General features: G+C 36.5%; 1 protein-coding gene across 2 annotated transcripts in view; it reads right to left on the bottom strand.

The window, feature by feature from the left end:
* Positions 1–16607, bottom strand: part of Thada (THADA armadillo repeat containing) — a 139972-nt gene that overhangs the window by 49185 nt on the left and 74180 nt on the right. For both annotated transcript variants that reach the window (XM_087216438.1, XM_087216439.1), the window contains exons 23-25: positions 11408–11540; positions 8575–8688; positions 5416–5538 (exon numbers count right to left, since the gene is read on the bottom strand). In XM_087216438.1, the coding sequence (XP_087072564.1) occupies positions 5416–5538; positions 8575–8688; positions 11408–11540 (370 nt within the window). The remainder of the gene's footprint in view (positions 1–5415; positions 5539–8574; positions 8689–11407; positions 11541–16607) is intronic.

Here is a 16607-nt window from a genome sequence, read left to right as displayed (position 1 = left end):
ATCCCCCGCTCTTTTTTATTTTGAGACAGGGACTTAGTAAGTTGCCCAAACTATCCTTCAACTTGCCAGCCTCAGCCTCTGAGTAGCTAGGATTCCAGGCCTGCACCATCATGACTGGCTATTAATGGTAAATCCTCCCCCATCCTGGTACCAAGGATTAAACCTAGGCCTTCATACTGAGCTACATTCTCCAGCTCTTTTTAAAATTTTTTATTTTGAGACAGAGTCTTGCTAAATTGGATAGACTGGTCTCAAACTTGCAATCCTCCCGCCTTGGTCTCCCAGAGCAAATGGTGAGTTTTAATGCAAATTAACAGGAGAGCAAAGACAGAAAAGCCTTAGTAGTAAAGGTGAAAATGCAGAGATTAAAAGAGTTGTCGAGTAATTCTAACAACTGATGGTTCTCACAAGGGAAACATCAGAATACATTCTTCCTCCTTGTCTCCTTTTCCACAAGTCCCCAACATATGGTTAATAGGGACTTGGTATTCAGCGTCAAAGTGACAACTGCTATCAAAGTTTCCTCTTCTATTCACTGAGAATATACTTTTTTTTTCTTTCCTTCTAGGCTTTAAAAGGCTTCCATATAGATGTATATCAGCTACAGAAGAATTAGGTAAATGAAAAGAAAATTACACTGCATAAACCCATCCATGCATTTGTGTGCATATGTGTGTGTGTATATATATGTGTGTATACATATATATGTAATTTTTTGCAGTCAAGTTCATCAGAATGGAATCCGCATATGATAGTATTTTAAAATTTTTAAATGCTTTGTCTACTGTAATTGGTACATGTTTATACCACAAAGAAATATCTTTTTGAAAAAATTAAATGAGATTTGAGTTCAAACTTAGCTTCCATCATTTCTTAGTCATGTGACTTTGAAAAAAAAAACATTAAAATCTTTAGGTCATGAATTCCTTGTGTACAATTCAGGAAAACTGTGCTGGGATTTCTGTTTCTGAGTAAGGAGAGGCCCAGCAGTACTCTACAGTTCACACTGACTCTCTCAAAGCGGCCAGACACCTCTTTCTTCCATGAGAAGATCAGAGGAGAGACAGGGTCTGACCAGCCCATCTAGTACCAGTGAATGAATTAGACAAAAACTACCTCTTCCTCTGAGTGAATGAAGCTCCATGACAAGGCACGTAGCAGGATGAGTGGACCACGGCTGGGTTTAAGCACTACACAGCCTTCAGTCTAGTACCCTTATGGCAATCCACAACTACCAAAAGGCTTAGGGTCACTGGTGCTAACAGAGGCACACAACAGTACATGTGGCAGTACTCCTGGGTAGATATGAAAGGGTCTTTCTCCCACCATTCTGTGAAACCTCCTATATACTGTGAACTAGTATCAGCCTGAGAGAAGCAAGCTCAAGATATAATAGATAGAAATATAAACCATGTGTGGTTCTTAGAAGGATCCTAAAGTGGCATACACAGTGTAGTTTTTCAACAAGCTTCATTGGGAAGGCTGAGAGTAGTTGCTTAGGGAAAGGCTAAGTTGCAGGAGAAGAGCAGGGGTCTCACAGTCATTGAATATAAAAAGAAACAAATGATATTTTTAAACAAAAACTGTCCAGAAAATTCTCAGATTCTATATATGTGCATCTATACATTATTTTCTGTTACCTAAATTTTTAATTAAACTAGTTCCATGCCTAAAATATATATATCAAGAATCATGACTTCTCGTGGGCCGGGGATTTAGTTCAATGGTGCCGCCGCCTGCCTTGCAAGCGCAAGGTCCCAAGTTCGATCCCTGGTACCAAAAAAAAATCACTTCTCAACATCTTTAATAATATTTCTCTATTCTGGGCTACCATCATCTTTTGGCAGAACTGTTGTAATACCTTCCTGATTGGTCTTCCTTCTTAGAATCAAGACACCCCCCCCAACACTTTATCTACATCAGTCAGCTCCTCTCACTCTCACGCTGTAAAACGTGTTCATAAAGGGTTTCTCAACAGTTTTGTCAATAGCAGTGGGAGGCATATTTGGCCCAGGTCCGGCCATCTATACTCATGGAGGCTCTGGCTCCCCTAACCACTCCCAGACTCAGATGAGACACTACATCAGAATATGGGATCTGGAAAAAAAAAAAAAGGGATCTGGCTTCTCTGGAGGTTCCTTAAGGTATACCAACCTTGTACAAGTTGTATTAATGCCCCAAAGGATAAACTTTGACTAACGAGACAGGAGATGGCACTAGGCTAAGAGATGATAGTTTCACATGGTCTGGATAAAAGATGTGCTATGTGACAAGAAAACCAGTTCAGTTTTTCTGCAAGGTTAAGATCCACTGGTAATGCATTTCCACTTTCCTTTTTCTTTTCATTCTTTAGTACTTTAGATTTGAATCACTAAATAAAACCTTATCTTTGCCAGGTTTGGTGGCACATGCCTATAATCCCAGCACTCAGGAGGCTAAGACAGGATGCCACATGTTGGGGGCCAGCCTAGGCTACAAAGTGAGTTCAAGGCCATTGGTAGGGGTTTTCAGAGGTGGCTAGATCTAGGGTGTGACATGCTGGGAATCAAGGATGTGATGCTGGGATTGATTCACAGTGTGATGCCAGGATTAGGGGTGTGATAAAATATAAGAGACACAAAGAGGGCTTCTGTGGTCTCTGCTTGTCACCTGCTGCTGTTGCTTTGTTTCTTCACTACTTTGCTGCCTTCTGCCTGCCATAAACTGTTTCCCTCTGCCATGCCACTCTGCCTTGGTGCCAGCCAACAATGAACTGAAACCTCTACAAACTGTGAGCTAAATAAACCTTCCTTTCTTAAACTTTGGGTGTTGGGTCTCAGCAGTGAGAAAAGTAACTAAGACACCCTCCAAGATAGCTGAAATATACCTCTTTTCTAGTCTTGTAACATCCAAAACTCTCCTCTATAATTGCACAAATTTTGGAGTCAGATAGTAGTTTGTGTCCTTGGACAAAGCTATTTCATCTCTTTGAGCTTTGCTCCTTACTGATGAAATATCGGTTATATTAGCACCTACTGACACGAATCAGTGTAATGTAAATGATGCCTGGTACATGAAAATATTCATTGACAGCCATTATGATTTATGACACTTTTGGTTTTGCAAAAAGAAAAAAAAAAGGAAAAAAAATTACCAGGTTTCACTCTGGTAAAGTCTTCTCACAGAAAATATTTACTGTATTATCTGGAATTAAGCTTGAAGAAAACAATACTGATATTGTCAGCAATCAGTTTTATGATCTATAATTTTCATGATGTTCAAGCCACATTTCTACCTCTCTGACCACAAAACGTAAGTAATACTCTGCTTTCTGTAAATGTAAAAGGTAAACAGTATGTCCTCAAGAGCAGTTATGTAATACTTCTAGACAGACTTCCAGAAGTCTGTGTCTCTTACAGGAAGACACCCAATTTTCCAAGCAAGAGTTGGCAATCTTGAGGATTCCTCTTCACACTAGGAGTCTACGCCTTTGGCTGCCACTGAAATAGACTCACAATTACAGGCTTCTCATACAGGTATAAAATGACATATGCAGCTCACTAATTGGAAAGACTACCTTTTGAGTAAATATTCTAGTTTAAAATCTTGCTTCTTTTTTCCTTTCCCTTTGCCAGGCATTTTTTTAAGCCATATTTCAAGCAACTACAAACTGTTCATTATTTTCCTTTATTCTAGAAGAAACAATGACATGGGAAAACAAAAAAACTATGACGTTTCTCCCAGAAATTAGGAAAAGACACATAAAAGTTTACTTTCTTAAATCCAGAGGCTGTACTAGGTACTGCTCACTATCTTCAGAGCTCTGAATCCAAATGTCTGTGGATAGTGATCATATTGCAAATGAAAATGTGGTTCAGTACTTCTTCCATTTTAATGTTTTTTTCAACTTTTGATAGAACGTTTTTAGTACTCATTCAACACACAAATACACAGAATCTGTATTACACAGCATCCAAAAGGAAGACACATTAACATACTAAGAGCTGTTCTGCTTTCAGATCAATACTACTAATTATTGGGGAAATGCAAATCAAAACCAGAATGGGATACCACTTCATATCTGAGTAGGATGGGCTATCATTAAAAACTACAAAGTAACAGGTGTTGGTGAAGATGTATAAAAACTGGGAATTGTACATTGTTGATGTGAGTGTGCAATGGTGCTGCTATTGTGGGAAATAGTGTGAGAGTTCCTCAAAAAGCTAAATATGGAATTACTACATGATATACCAAAATGAACTAGAAACAGGAACTCAGATAACTTGTACATCAATATTTCACTGCTGTTTAATTCACAAGAACCAAAAAGTGAAAACACTCTGAATTCCACCAACATATGAATAGATTTTTAAAAATGTGTTGCATACATATAATGGAATATTATCCAGTCAACATAAACAAACCTTAAAGACATTGTAGCAAGTGAAATAAGCCAAACACAAAGGGACAAGCACCATCTGATTCCACTTATATATTACATCAGGCAAATTCATAGGAATAGGGAGTAGAACCAAGGTTACAAAGGATGAAGGGAGAGAAAACGAAGAGTTAGTGATTAATTAGTATAGACCGGTTTGGGATGATGATAAAGTACTGAAAGCATTTAACAGTGATGAACATTGGGAGCATACTTAGTAATAGTGAATTGTACATATTTAAAAATGGTTAATCTGCTATAGCCAGCAGTGGTGGTGCATGTCTGTAATCTCAGAACTCTAGGAGGCTAAGAAAGGACTGCAGGAGGATCTGAGCCTACCTTGGGCAACTTAGCAAGATCTTGTCTCTAAATGGGAAATAAAAAAATGGCTGGGGATGTAGCTCAGTGTGAAGGCCCCAGGTTCAATCCCTGGCACTACCACCACCAAAAAAAAAAAAAAAAAAAGATAACTGTTTAAACAAAAGTAGTAACAATGTGGCATGGGTTTATAACAACAAAAAGTAAAATGCATAACAGTACAAAGATTGTGGGAGAGAAATAGAAGTACACTCTTATTAGGTTCTTAAAGTTTAAATGGCATAGTATAATATCACTTGAAGGCAGACTGTGGTAAGTTAAAGATAAATGCTATAACCTAAAGCAACCACTAAAATAAAATAAAATAGTTATGGCTAAAAAATTAGCAAATAAGATAAAATGGAACCATCAAATATCAAGAATCAAAATGCAGCTTGGGGCCGGGGATTTAGCTCAGTGGTGCCGTGTCTGCCTAGCAAGCGCAAGGTCTTGAGTTTGATACCCAGTATCAAAAAAAAAAAAATTTAACGCAGCTTGATCTAAGGATTTATTTATACCTTAGAGAAACTCCTTGATAAAATGCAGTATGTACTTTTTAATCATCCTATGAAAGGTCAGTTAATTATAACCTACTCAAAAGCATATTTAAGTCAATGAGAATAAATGGCAAAAGCACTCACTGCCCAGACTGGTGAGGTAAAGCCCAGAATTGCAGCCTTGGCTCCATCAGCAACGAAAGGAATGACATTTTCTCCCAGACGCGTGTCTCTAAACAATGCTCGGAGGATGTTTAGAGCGTGGACCTAGAAGCAAGAGCTCAAAATCAGCTGTAGTCTGGAAACTATGCTAATTCTAAACCTTGCATAAGATTATAGGAAGAAATGGACAATCCACAAATGATATAGCACCTTAATAAGACATGTTCAATACCTGATAATTACAATTAATAAGACTGAAAAATGGGATGGAGGGAGGATAAGGGGATTAAGAAAAAAAAGAAACAGGCCATGGTGTGTGCATGTAACCAAACCCCAAGATGACTATAAACTGCAGGAACTGCCAAACATGTACTAATAAAACAAAAAATTAAAAATTAAAAGAAAAGATTTAAAGAATGTAATAAAAATGTTTGATCCAATGAACATATGTAGAATCTTGCACTTAACAAACAAAAGCACATTCTTTTTAAGGACACGTATAACATATATACATACATACATTCATTCATTCATTCATTCATTCATTTCCCAGTACTGGGAATTGAATTCAGGACCTTGTGCTTGCCAGGCAGGCACAACATCACTAAGCTATATCCCCGGCCCCAACATTTATTTTTTTAAATGATCTAAAACCCAGCCACAAATAAAGTCTCTACAAATACCAAATAATTACTAGTTTATATTCTTTGATCACAGTGGATAGTTTTTAAAAATACTTTCTAAATGGACTCTAATCAAAGAAAAAACTTTTAATATTTAAAGTTGAACAATAATGAAGCTACTACATAAGGATGTACCTTAGTGAAACTTAAAAAAGAAATGTACACTTAGATATATACATGAACTACTTCTACTCAAAAATATGACTAAAAATAAATGAGTTGTGTGTCTACGTAAGACAACAAAAAAGAAGAGAAAGAAAATAAAAGAGAAAAAAAATTTAATAGCAAAGATACAACTAAGAGCACTAACAAAAGCACAAGCCAATTCTCTGAAACAAAAAAATCTCTGACAAGACTAACAGAAAAGAAAGGGAGAAGGAACAAATAAGCATTATTATGAAAGAAGACATGTCTGCAGATACAGCAGAGGGTAAAACAAAAAGTAATACTGTGACCAATCCTACAGGAATCAATTTGAAGAATTAAAATAAAATGAAAAATAGCCTATTATGCATTATTTATCAAAACAAATTCAAGGGGGGGCCAGGGATTTAGCTCAGTGGTTCCAGCATCTGCCTCGCAAGCACAAGGTCTCGAGTTCAATCCCTGGTGCCAAAAAAACAAAAAACAAAAAAACACAAATTCAAGGAGAAACTGAATGCCTAGAGATACTATCATTAAAGAAAACCAATAGTTAAAAGTCTTTCCAAAGACTTAAAAAATAAAACAATAAAAAAAAACAATAAAAAAAAAATCCCCATGTGATTTTAAAAAAGAATTCTACATTCAGAGAGTATATAACCACCATTTTACATAAGCTGCAAAGAGAAGACACCTAGATTTATTTTATGAATCTAATATAACCTAGCTATCAGAACAAGGTTTGAACAACTACTTTGGGAAAATGTAGTATTTGCTAAAGCTGAATATACATGTACTATATCCAATAATTATTCCTAAGTGTATCCTCAACAGAAACATACAATGTATGTTCACCATTAAGCATGTCTGAGAACTATCTTAGAAGTACTTTTTTTTGGCGGTACTGGGGATTGAACTCATGACCTTCCACTTGCCAGGCAGGTGCGGTGCCACTGAGCTAAATCCCCAGCCCTTAAAAGTGCTATTCTTTTTTTTTTTTTTTTTTTTTTTTTTTTGGTACCAGGGATCGAACTCAGGCTAAAAGTACTATTCTTAATAAATTAAAATTTAAAAGTATTAAGTTCATCTAAAATGGATAAACTGTACATGATTATTAGCAAAGAAAATGAATAAATTACCATATTTATGGACATCATAAAAGTAATGTTGACCAAAAAAAGACCGTATCAAAAGTATGGTTTAAAACATGTAGTTTGAGGCCAGGGATTTAGCTCAGTGGTTTTGCCGCCTGCTGCGCAAGTGCAAGGACCCGAGTTCGATCCCCAGTACCAAAAACCAAAAAAAAAAAACCATGTAGTTTGTGAGTTTGCTTGTTTTTACAATACTGGAGATTGAAACTGAGGCCTTCACACTGAGCTACATCCCCAGTCCTTTTTTGCTTTTTATTTTGAGACAGGATATTGTTAAATTGCTAAATTGCCCAGGCTGGGCTCAAACTTAAGATTCTTCTGCCTCAGCCTCCCAGAGCATTAGGATTACAGGCATGAGCCTCCACACCCAGCTATGTGTGGTTTTATCTTTACAGAATTCAAATAACAAAACTAAAACTAAAGTGTTAGAAGTTAGCCCAGTGGTACTCTTGGGGGAAGGGTGCTGACTGAAAGAGAGCACAAGTGGGTTTTCAGGTCCTAGAAATGCTCCATTTCTAGTTGACTATACAAGTGTGTTCTCTTTGAGAAACTATATTGATATGGGATTCTTGCTATCTCTATTTCTATGTAAAACTCTACTACAGGTTTCAGCAGCAGAGTAAGATAAGAAACATTTTTTAAAGATGAAGAGCTGAACATGGTAGCACATTCCTGTAATCCCACCATTTGGGAGGCTGAGGCAGAAGGACTATAAATCTGAGGACAGCCTGCAAGCTCAAGGCTGGCCTGGGCTACATAGTGAGACACTGTCTCAAACAGACAAACAAACAAACAAAGATTAAGTATGAGGTAAAACAAAAGTAGCATTATCTACTGAAGATATGATTACCTATAAAGAAAACTCAAAAGAATCCACAGACAAGTCATTTGTTATATTGTACCAATTCAGGTAAATGTACAACAATAACTGAAAAAAAATCAACAGCAAAAAATAATACAAAAAATTTAAATATCATTTATGATTGCAGGGATAAATATATGCAGAAGAAAAAACAAAACATCCAAAATAGTATTCATATAAGACTTCAAACATCTGCCTATCTTTAAGAGTTCTGTATCTTTAGCAGATACTTTTTAAAAATAATACACAGCAAAGATTTAGACCCATTGCCCTCCTAGCAAGTTTTGTATATTTCCCTTATTACCTGGGGGACTGTGCTCTGTGAGTTATCTGTAGGCCCAGCCAAAAGGATTAACTCTTTCATTGTTATTTTCAACAAATCCATTTTGCCTTTCTTTGGTTCAGATGCCAACAAAGCCTATGGAAAAATTACACAAAAATTAATGGGCTTTTATTTGACATGTACCTATTTGTGGTTTCCCTATATTAGTTCTCAAAATTAAAACCCTCTAATTCAAAATCTCCTTTATAAAAGCAAAGCTATCAAGGCAAGTTCAATATACTATGTTGCTTTGGGTGAGTGGCTTAATCAATTCCCAATCATTTGCTTGTTAATCATACAATTCTAAGAGGCTGTACAATGGCTCTTACTGACTATTCCTTAAGGATTATAAATTTGGTGGCAAGTTTTTAACAGAATTAAGCAAGTCCCTTTTGTTAATAAATTTAGCCAACAAAAAAATTCTTTTTACTTAACTATTTTGAGGATTCTTAGAGAGAAGAATTATTAATATTTCACAGGAGAGTCTACTCCTAGAAGACTAACTGAACTATAGTATTTAAAACTCCACAGGACAAGAAAAAATATTACCGACTCCAACAGTATCCTGTTTTTGAAGTCTGAAGGAGTTGCTTGTTGACTTTGTGGCAAACAATGTTGATACTTAATAAACATAAGTATGCAATATCAACCCACTTGAGGCAATAAAAAGAACACAGTACTGACAGATGCAACAATATGGATAAACTTGAAAACATAATAATAAGTGAAAGAATCCAGACAGAAATGATCACATATTATAAGACTCCATTTACACGAAATGTCCAGAAGGTAGATTAGTGGTTTCCTAGGACTGGGAGTAGCAGAGGTGGAGAGGAACGGGGAGTGACTACTAATGGGCTTGATGGATTTTTCAAGTGATGTTCTATTCTAAAATTAGATTGTGCTAATGGTTGTACAACTCTGCAAATCCAGAAATCCTTGAATTGTATGCTTTAAAAACATGAATTATATCTCAACAAAGCTGTTAAAGAAAAATCACTTTAGCTGCATTCTCTGATTACCTTCCTTGATATTTATTTTTCATGAGTACCATATAAAGCTAAAGCATGAGTATCACATAAAGTTACATATCCCAGAGTGAAAGTTTTAAGTTGCTCATTGTTTTCTGAAGTATTTATAAACCATAAAAGAAGAAAATATAAGATACACATACAAAACAGGTTTAAAGGAAATTTCTCACAGTGTATTTATGTTCACAAGACATACATATTATTTTTAAATACTTTCAAAAAACGTTATATCTGTTTACACATAAGTTTATAAACTAAGCAGGTAGGTTTTATCCACAGCTAACATGAGAATACAAATTTACTGGTAAGTCATGCTGACAGAAATAAATGGAACTTTCTTTGAGAAGACTTTTCATATAATTTAGACTTTATTCAACTGAAATAAATAGCAAAGTTATACTCAATGATCCAAATATCTTCTAGGCACCACTGCTTTTTTTCTTTAAAGAGCTGGGCAGTTATTGCCACGTGAGGCTGGGGTAAGAAAGTTCACTTGCTAATCACTATAACCAATACCTAGTACAGTACTAGCTGAAAAGCACAGGCAGGAAACACAGCAGAAACATGCAGCAAGACCATGCTGTCACCTCAAACAAATGATGTATAAACTCCAATAAATGATGTATAAATAAATGATGCATAAAGGTCAGAAAGAACTACACTGATCCAGAATGGGTCAGATCAGGGAGGAGTTCATTTCCAAAGGACACCAAAATTTAGTCAGCAGAACTAATCCAACCACCTCTGTCTACAACTTCTGCGACTGGTGCCCCACTGTCACCAAAAAATCATGAAGGGATGGGGAATTTGACAGAGGAATAAAAAAGGATACAATATAAGAGTAGTTAAAAAAAGAGACTTCATTTCTTTTCAATGTTTTCATCATGCTACTCCATCCTTGGATTTTATCTTACTCCATATTAAAGGCCATTCTGGATGGAGTCTGATTTACTACTGTGAGGACACTGGTTTTTATTCTTTGGGATCCTGAAGAGGTTAGTCTCATTTTTTACACCATGGAAATGAAACACCAATCAATAGGAATATCTAGGTGTGCTGATCTGGAGCAATCTTTAAGGTGAAGCAAGATGCAAACAGTGGATCTAGCATGTTCTTAGCAGTGTGCAGGGATCATATACACATGCATATGCACACACATATATTCTCCCATGCAGACAGGTCAGAAATATTCACAATTATTACTACTTCTCGACCTTTGGCAAGTCACATATCTTTTCTAACCCCTAATTTCTTTCTCTATATACAGTAGTTTCTTTCTCTATGATAAATATAATAAGAGTGCCTACCTTACGGGTTTGGGGAAGGATTAAATGAGGTAATATGTGAAATTACTAATAAATGTTAGCTACTAAGATTATGGTAATTTTACAGAAGGACTGAAAAGAAATTTAACCCTGGAGACTCCTGAGGATCTTGAAATGAAAGGAAGATTATTATTTTTGTGATTTGGGGTGGGGGGCAGAGGGAAGATTGGCATGTTTACTTCCTGGAAATGATCAGTGTGCTACAGTGATGTCCACCTACTTAAATACCCAGGCGGAAATCTATACCTCTCTCTATTTACATTATAAGACTGGCGTCTTAAAGGGTTTCTTTCAAGAACAGATCTGTCACAGGTCACACTGTCCACACATTAAAATAAAGCCACAGATCCTATGTGTAGTATTAAAGACAGAGATGGCCCTTATGTGACTTACTCATATGTAAAGGAGGTTAGAAGACACTATCAAAAGACAACCAACCATAGTCTTCCAGGTAAGTACCTGTATGTAGAAAGGGATCCCAGCACTGCGCCTTGTAGCACAGAGTTTGGATGAAGGATCACTGCATTTAACTTCCTCCAAAACATTCCATAACCACTGTTCTGGCAGCCTTTGCAGATTCACATTAGGGCACCTAAAATATACATGTAAGTAAACATTTGAAATTATCAGGTATCACAAGACAAAAGTAGAAACTACTGTCATACATTAACACTGACAGAAAATAATACAGAATCTTTTCATTGGGATTGGGAAGAGTGGAACTAAAATATGCATCCTTGTCCTTTTTCCCTTATGCTCTTCTTTACTAGGGATCTTAGAATCTGAAGCTAGTAAAGGTCCCACTTCATTCAAGGACTATGTGCCAAGCATGTGCGCTGGCTGCAAACTAAGTTTTAATACATAGGCTTGCCTCCATACTCAGAATGTTCTAAAGGTTAAGAAGTTCTCATAGATCTTCATACCACAAGAAGCAAGATTTTGCCAGGCAGAGTGGTGCAGGTATCAGGAGGCTGAGGCAAGAGAACTGCAAGTTTCTGGCCGGCCTGAGCAACTTAGTGAGACTCTGTCTGAATAAAATTAAATAGACTTTGGGGGAGATGGTGGAGTGGTGAACAGCACAGAAATGGCCTCTCTGAGAGTTGCTCTCCAGATACTAGAATAAGCAATGTGAGGAAAAGAAGGAGGGAAGTGGGTCCCCAGGACCTAGTAAGGATCTAAAGTGAGAACTGAAGCCCACAAGGAGAACAAAGGGAGAGACTTCAACAAAGAAGAAGGAAATGACAAGCAGTGCATTCTCCCTGAACTCTGACTCACTGCATGGGAAGAGCAACTCAAATTTACAGACACACTGTGACTACTGGTAACCTCAGAGATCTCCACCGAGAAACGCATCAGTGGAAAGGAGAAGTGAACACAATGGACTGCAGTGCCTGTTTGTCATTTTCCAGGCTGTACTTGATGCTATCACTGTTGCTGATTTTACTACTTTAGCCAAGGTGACATAGTTGTTCTAATCGGTTGTTCTTCCTGGTTTGCTAAGACTGAGATTGCATAAGAGTCATACACAATACTGTAGGCCAGTGCCAAATAACCAGGAACTAGGCCAAACAGGCAGCCATCGCTCATCCCTAATAAATTGAAGAAGTAGGCTCTTGCAGCACACTCAAAACCCAAAAGCCAGTTATACCTGAAAGACAAATAATCATTTCCTAACGGTTCTAAATACTAGTGAAAAAGCTACTTGCCATAAGTAATTTACAAGGATCAATCCAGGAATTAAACTAAAAATAAACAAATAAACAAATTAAAAATATATGTATATAAATAAAATGAGAAGACACTTAAGCAAGATGAAACCCCAAACTTCCAGCTCACTAAAGGCAAACCCAGGCGGCAATAAAGTGGAACAACTCAAAACCCACCCACCTGGACTCTGAAGTAGTAACAGCAGAAGTAACAAAGCAAATGAATGAGGCTCTAGGAAAAAAAAAAAATCAAAGCAGAAATAGTTTCTCAGATAACTACAGAGATGGTGACCAGAGTGAAAGACATAGTGACTCTAGAGCAGATACAGATAAAAAAATACAGGGGCTTAGGAAAATGATGGAAACCATGAATGGCCAACAAAGGAAAGAAATGGAATCCATGAAACAGATTCAAACAGATATTGAGGAGATTAAAAATTCCACTAAAAGTATACAGTCGAATGAGCCAATGTGAGGACAGAATATCTGATATAGAAAACAGGACTGTGGTCAGTGAACATGAAGAGAAAGATTTCTTAAAAATAGCAAGGGACCACAAAAAAATCAACCCAACAGCTGCTAGATGATGCAAAGAAGAATAACAAGAGATTGATCAGAGTTGATGAAAAAGCAGGAGATAGATCAAATGACATAAAAAACATGTTCACAGACATAATGGCAGAAAACTTCCCAAGCAGGGAAAAATAATTTGACATACAGATAAGTGAGGCATATACAACTCCAGTTACCTATTAAAAAAAAACTACACCAAGCTACACAATAGTCAAGATTCCAGAAATTCAACACAAGAATAGAATATTAAAAGTTGTCAGAGAAAAAAAATCATTTATAAAGGAAAGCCCATCAGAATCACAGCAGACTTCTCAACACAAACCCTCAAGGAAAGCTTGAAGTATTTTAAGCCCTAAAAGAAAACAACCTCTAACCCAGATTTATATATCCCACAAAATTATCTTTCAAAATTGATGAACAAATAAGATACTTTCACGAAAAAGAACACTTGAAAAAAATTCATGGCCACCAAGCCACCACTCCAAAATGTTTTGAAGGACATTCTAGAAAGAGATAATGAGGACTACAACTAAACAATAATGCCAATACAACCTACCAGAACTTATGAAACACAATGAAAGCAATTCTAGGAGGGAAATTTATAGCGGTGAATTCCCATATCAGAAAAACAGAGCAAGCTCAAAAAAACAACCTCATTTGAACCTCTACCTTCTAGAAAAACAAAAACAGGTCAACCCCAAAGCTCATACAAGGGGGGAAATTATAAAGGTCAGAGTAGAAATTCATGCATGGAGACTAAGAAAATGATACAAAGAATCAATGAATTGAAGAGTTGGTTCTTTGAAAGATTAAATGAAATTGACAAACCCTTAGACAACTTTGTCCAAAAAAAGGAAAGAGAAGATTCAAATCTATGCAATTAGGAATAAAAAGGGTGAAATAAACAGATCCTGCAGAAATCCAAAGGATCATTAATACCTGCTTTGAGAACCTGTATTGTAAGAAGATGGAAAACACAGAAGAAATGGACAGATTCCTAGATGTATATGAATTACCAAAGCTGAATCAAGATTTAAAATTCTAAATAAACTAGTATCAGTCAATGAAATTGAAAATGTAATTAAAAACTCAAAACAAAGAAAAGCCCAGGCCATGACAAATTCACAGCTGAATTCTACAAGAAATTTAGAGAAGACCTGATGCCACTACTTCTCAAATTCTATAATGAAATTGAAAGGGAAGCAATACCAAAATTCATTCCTGGAAGCAAGCTTACCTTGAAACCAAAATCAGAGAAGGATCCAACCAAAAAAGAAAACTATAGGCCAATCTCCCTAATGAACATAGACACAAAAATCCTCAGTAAGATACTGGGAAATGGAATGCAGCAAATCATCAAGATTATAATCCATGACCAAATAGGATTCACCCCAGGGATGCAGGGATGGTTTAACATAACCAAATCAATAAATGTACTAAACCATATTAACAGAACCAAGGACAAAAACCATGTGATCATCTCAATAGACACAGAAGAAGTATTTGATAAAGCCCAACACCAATTCATAATAAAAACCCAGAAAATTGGAATATATGGTCTCTATCTCAATCTGATAAAAGCCACCTATGACAAACCAACAGCCAACATCATACTAAATGGACAAAAAATGAAAGCTTTCACTTTAAAATCAGGAACAAGACAAGGATGTCCACTGTCACCACTCTCATTCAATATGGTTCTAGAAATATTAGCCACAGCAATTAGACAAGAGAAAGAAATAAAAGGAATTAGGATAGGAAAGGAAGAAATTAAATTATCATTATCTGCAAATGACAGGATACTCTACATAGAAGACCTCAAAAACTCCACCAAGACTTCTAGACTTACTAACCAAATTCAGTAGCATACCTGGATATAAAGTCAATACTCAAAAATCAATAGCCTTCCTGTATATGAATAACAAACTCACTGAGAGAGAAATTAGGGAAACAACACCTTTTACAATAGCATCCAAAATGATGAAATACCTAGGAATCAATCTAACAAAGGAAGTAAAAGACCTCTAATTGAAAAGCACAGTACTCTGAAAAAAGAGATCGAAGAAGATATCATAAAATGGAAAGATATCCCCTATTCTTGGGTAGGAAGAGCCAATACAGTGAAAATAGCCATACTTCCAAAACTGTTATACAGATTTAATGCAATCTCAATCAAAATTCTAACAGCATATCTCACAAAAGTAGAGAAAACAATCCTCATATTCATTTGGAATGAGAAGAGATCTAGAATAGCAAAGCCATTTCTAGGCAACAAAGGCAAGGCAGGAGGCTCAAAATCCCCAACTTGAAATTATACTACAAAGCTACTGTGATAAAAACAGCATGGTACTGGCAAAACAAAACAAAACAAAAACCAGACTGGAGGATCAATGGAACAGATTAGAAAATACAGAAACAACTTCAGGCATACCCAGCCACCTTATCTTTGACAAAGGAGCCAAACGTCTTCACTGGAAGAAAGATAGCCTCTTTAATAAATGGTGCTGGAAAAAATGGCTTTCCACTTGCCAAAGATTAAAACCAGACCCATATCTTTCACCATTCACTAAACTAAAATCGAAGTAGATCAAAGATCTAAATGTTTAAACAGAAACACTAAATCTGATGGAAGACAGAATAGGTATAACTCCTGAAGATACTGGTACAGTCAGAGACTTTATGGACAATCGCACAGAACTATCACAAAGAATCAAATTGGGATCTCATCTTATGTAAAAGCTTTTGAACAACAAAATAAACAATCAACAGAGTGAAAAGACAACCCACAGTGTGGGAAAAAATTTTTACCAGCTGTTCCTCAGACAAAGGGCTACTATCTAGAATATATAAAGAACTCAAGGGCCAGGGATTTAAAGAACTAAGTGGCACCGCGTCTGCCTTGCAAGTGCAAGGTCGTCAGTTTGAACCCCAGTACTGGAGAGAAAAAAAAAAAAAGAACTCAAAAAAATCAGACTGCCCAAATTTAAAGACCCAATCCAAAAATGGGCATCTGAAATGAATAGAAACTTCTCAGATGAAGAAGCAGAAACACCAAATACATTTATGAAAAAATGTCTAACATCACTGATCATTCGAGAGATGCAAATTAAAACAATGCTAAGAGTCCATCTTACTCCAGAAAGAACGCCTGTTATCAAGAAATGAACCAATAGCAAATGCTGGTGGGGCTGTGGGGAAAAAGGAACCTTTCTCCACTGTTGGTGGGAGTGTAGACTGGTGCAATCACTGTAGAAATCAGTGTGGAAAGTCCTCAAAAAACTACAACTAGGGCCGGGGATTTAGCTCAGTGGTTCCACTACCTGCCTCACAAGTGCAAGGTCCTCAGTTTGATCCTCAGTACCAAAAAAACCCCCCCAAAA

This window comes from Heterocephalus glaber, unplaced genomic scaffold (assembly GCF_053883595.1).
Source record: "Heterocephalus glaber isolate CG9 unplaced genomic scaffold, H.glaber_assembly_v1.0 deba00001457, whole genome shotgun sequence".
NCBI classification, from domain to species: Eukaryota; Metazoa; Chordata; class Mammalia; order Rodentia; family Bathyergidae; genus Heterocephalus; species Heterocephalus glaber.
This window is presented reverse-complemented; position numbering and strand designations above follow the sequence as displayed.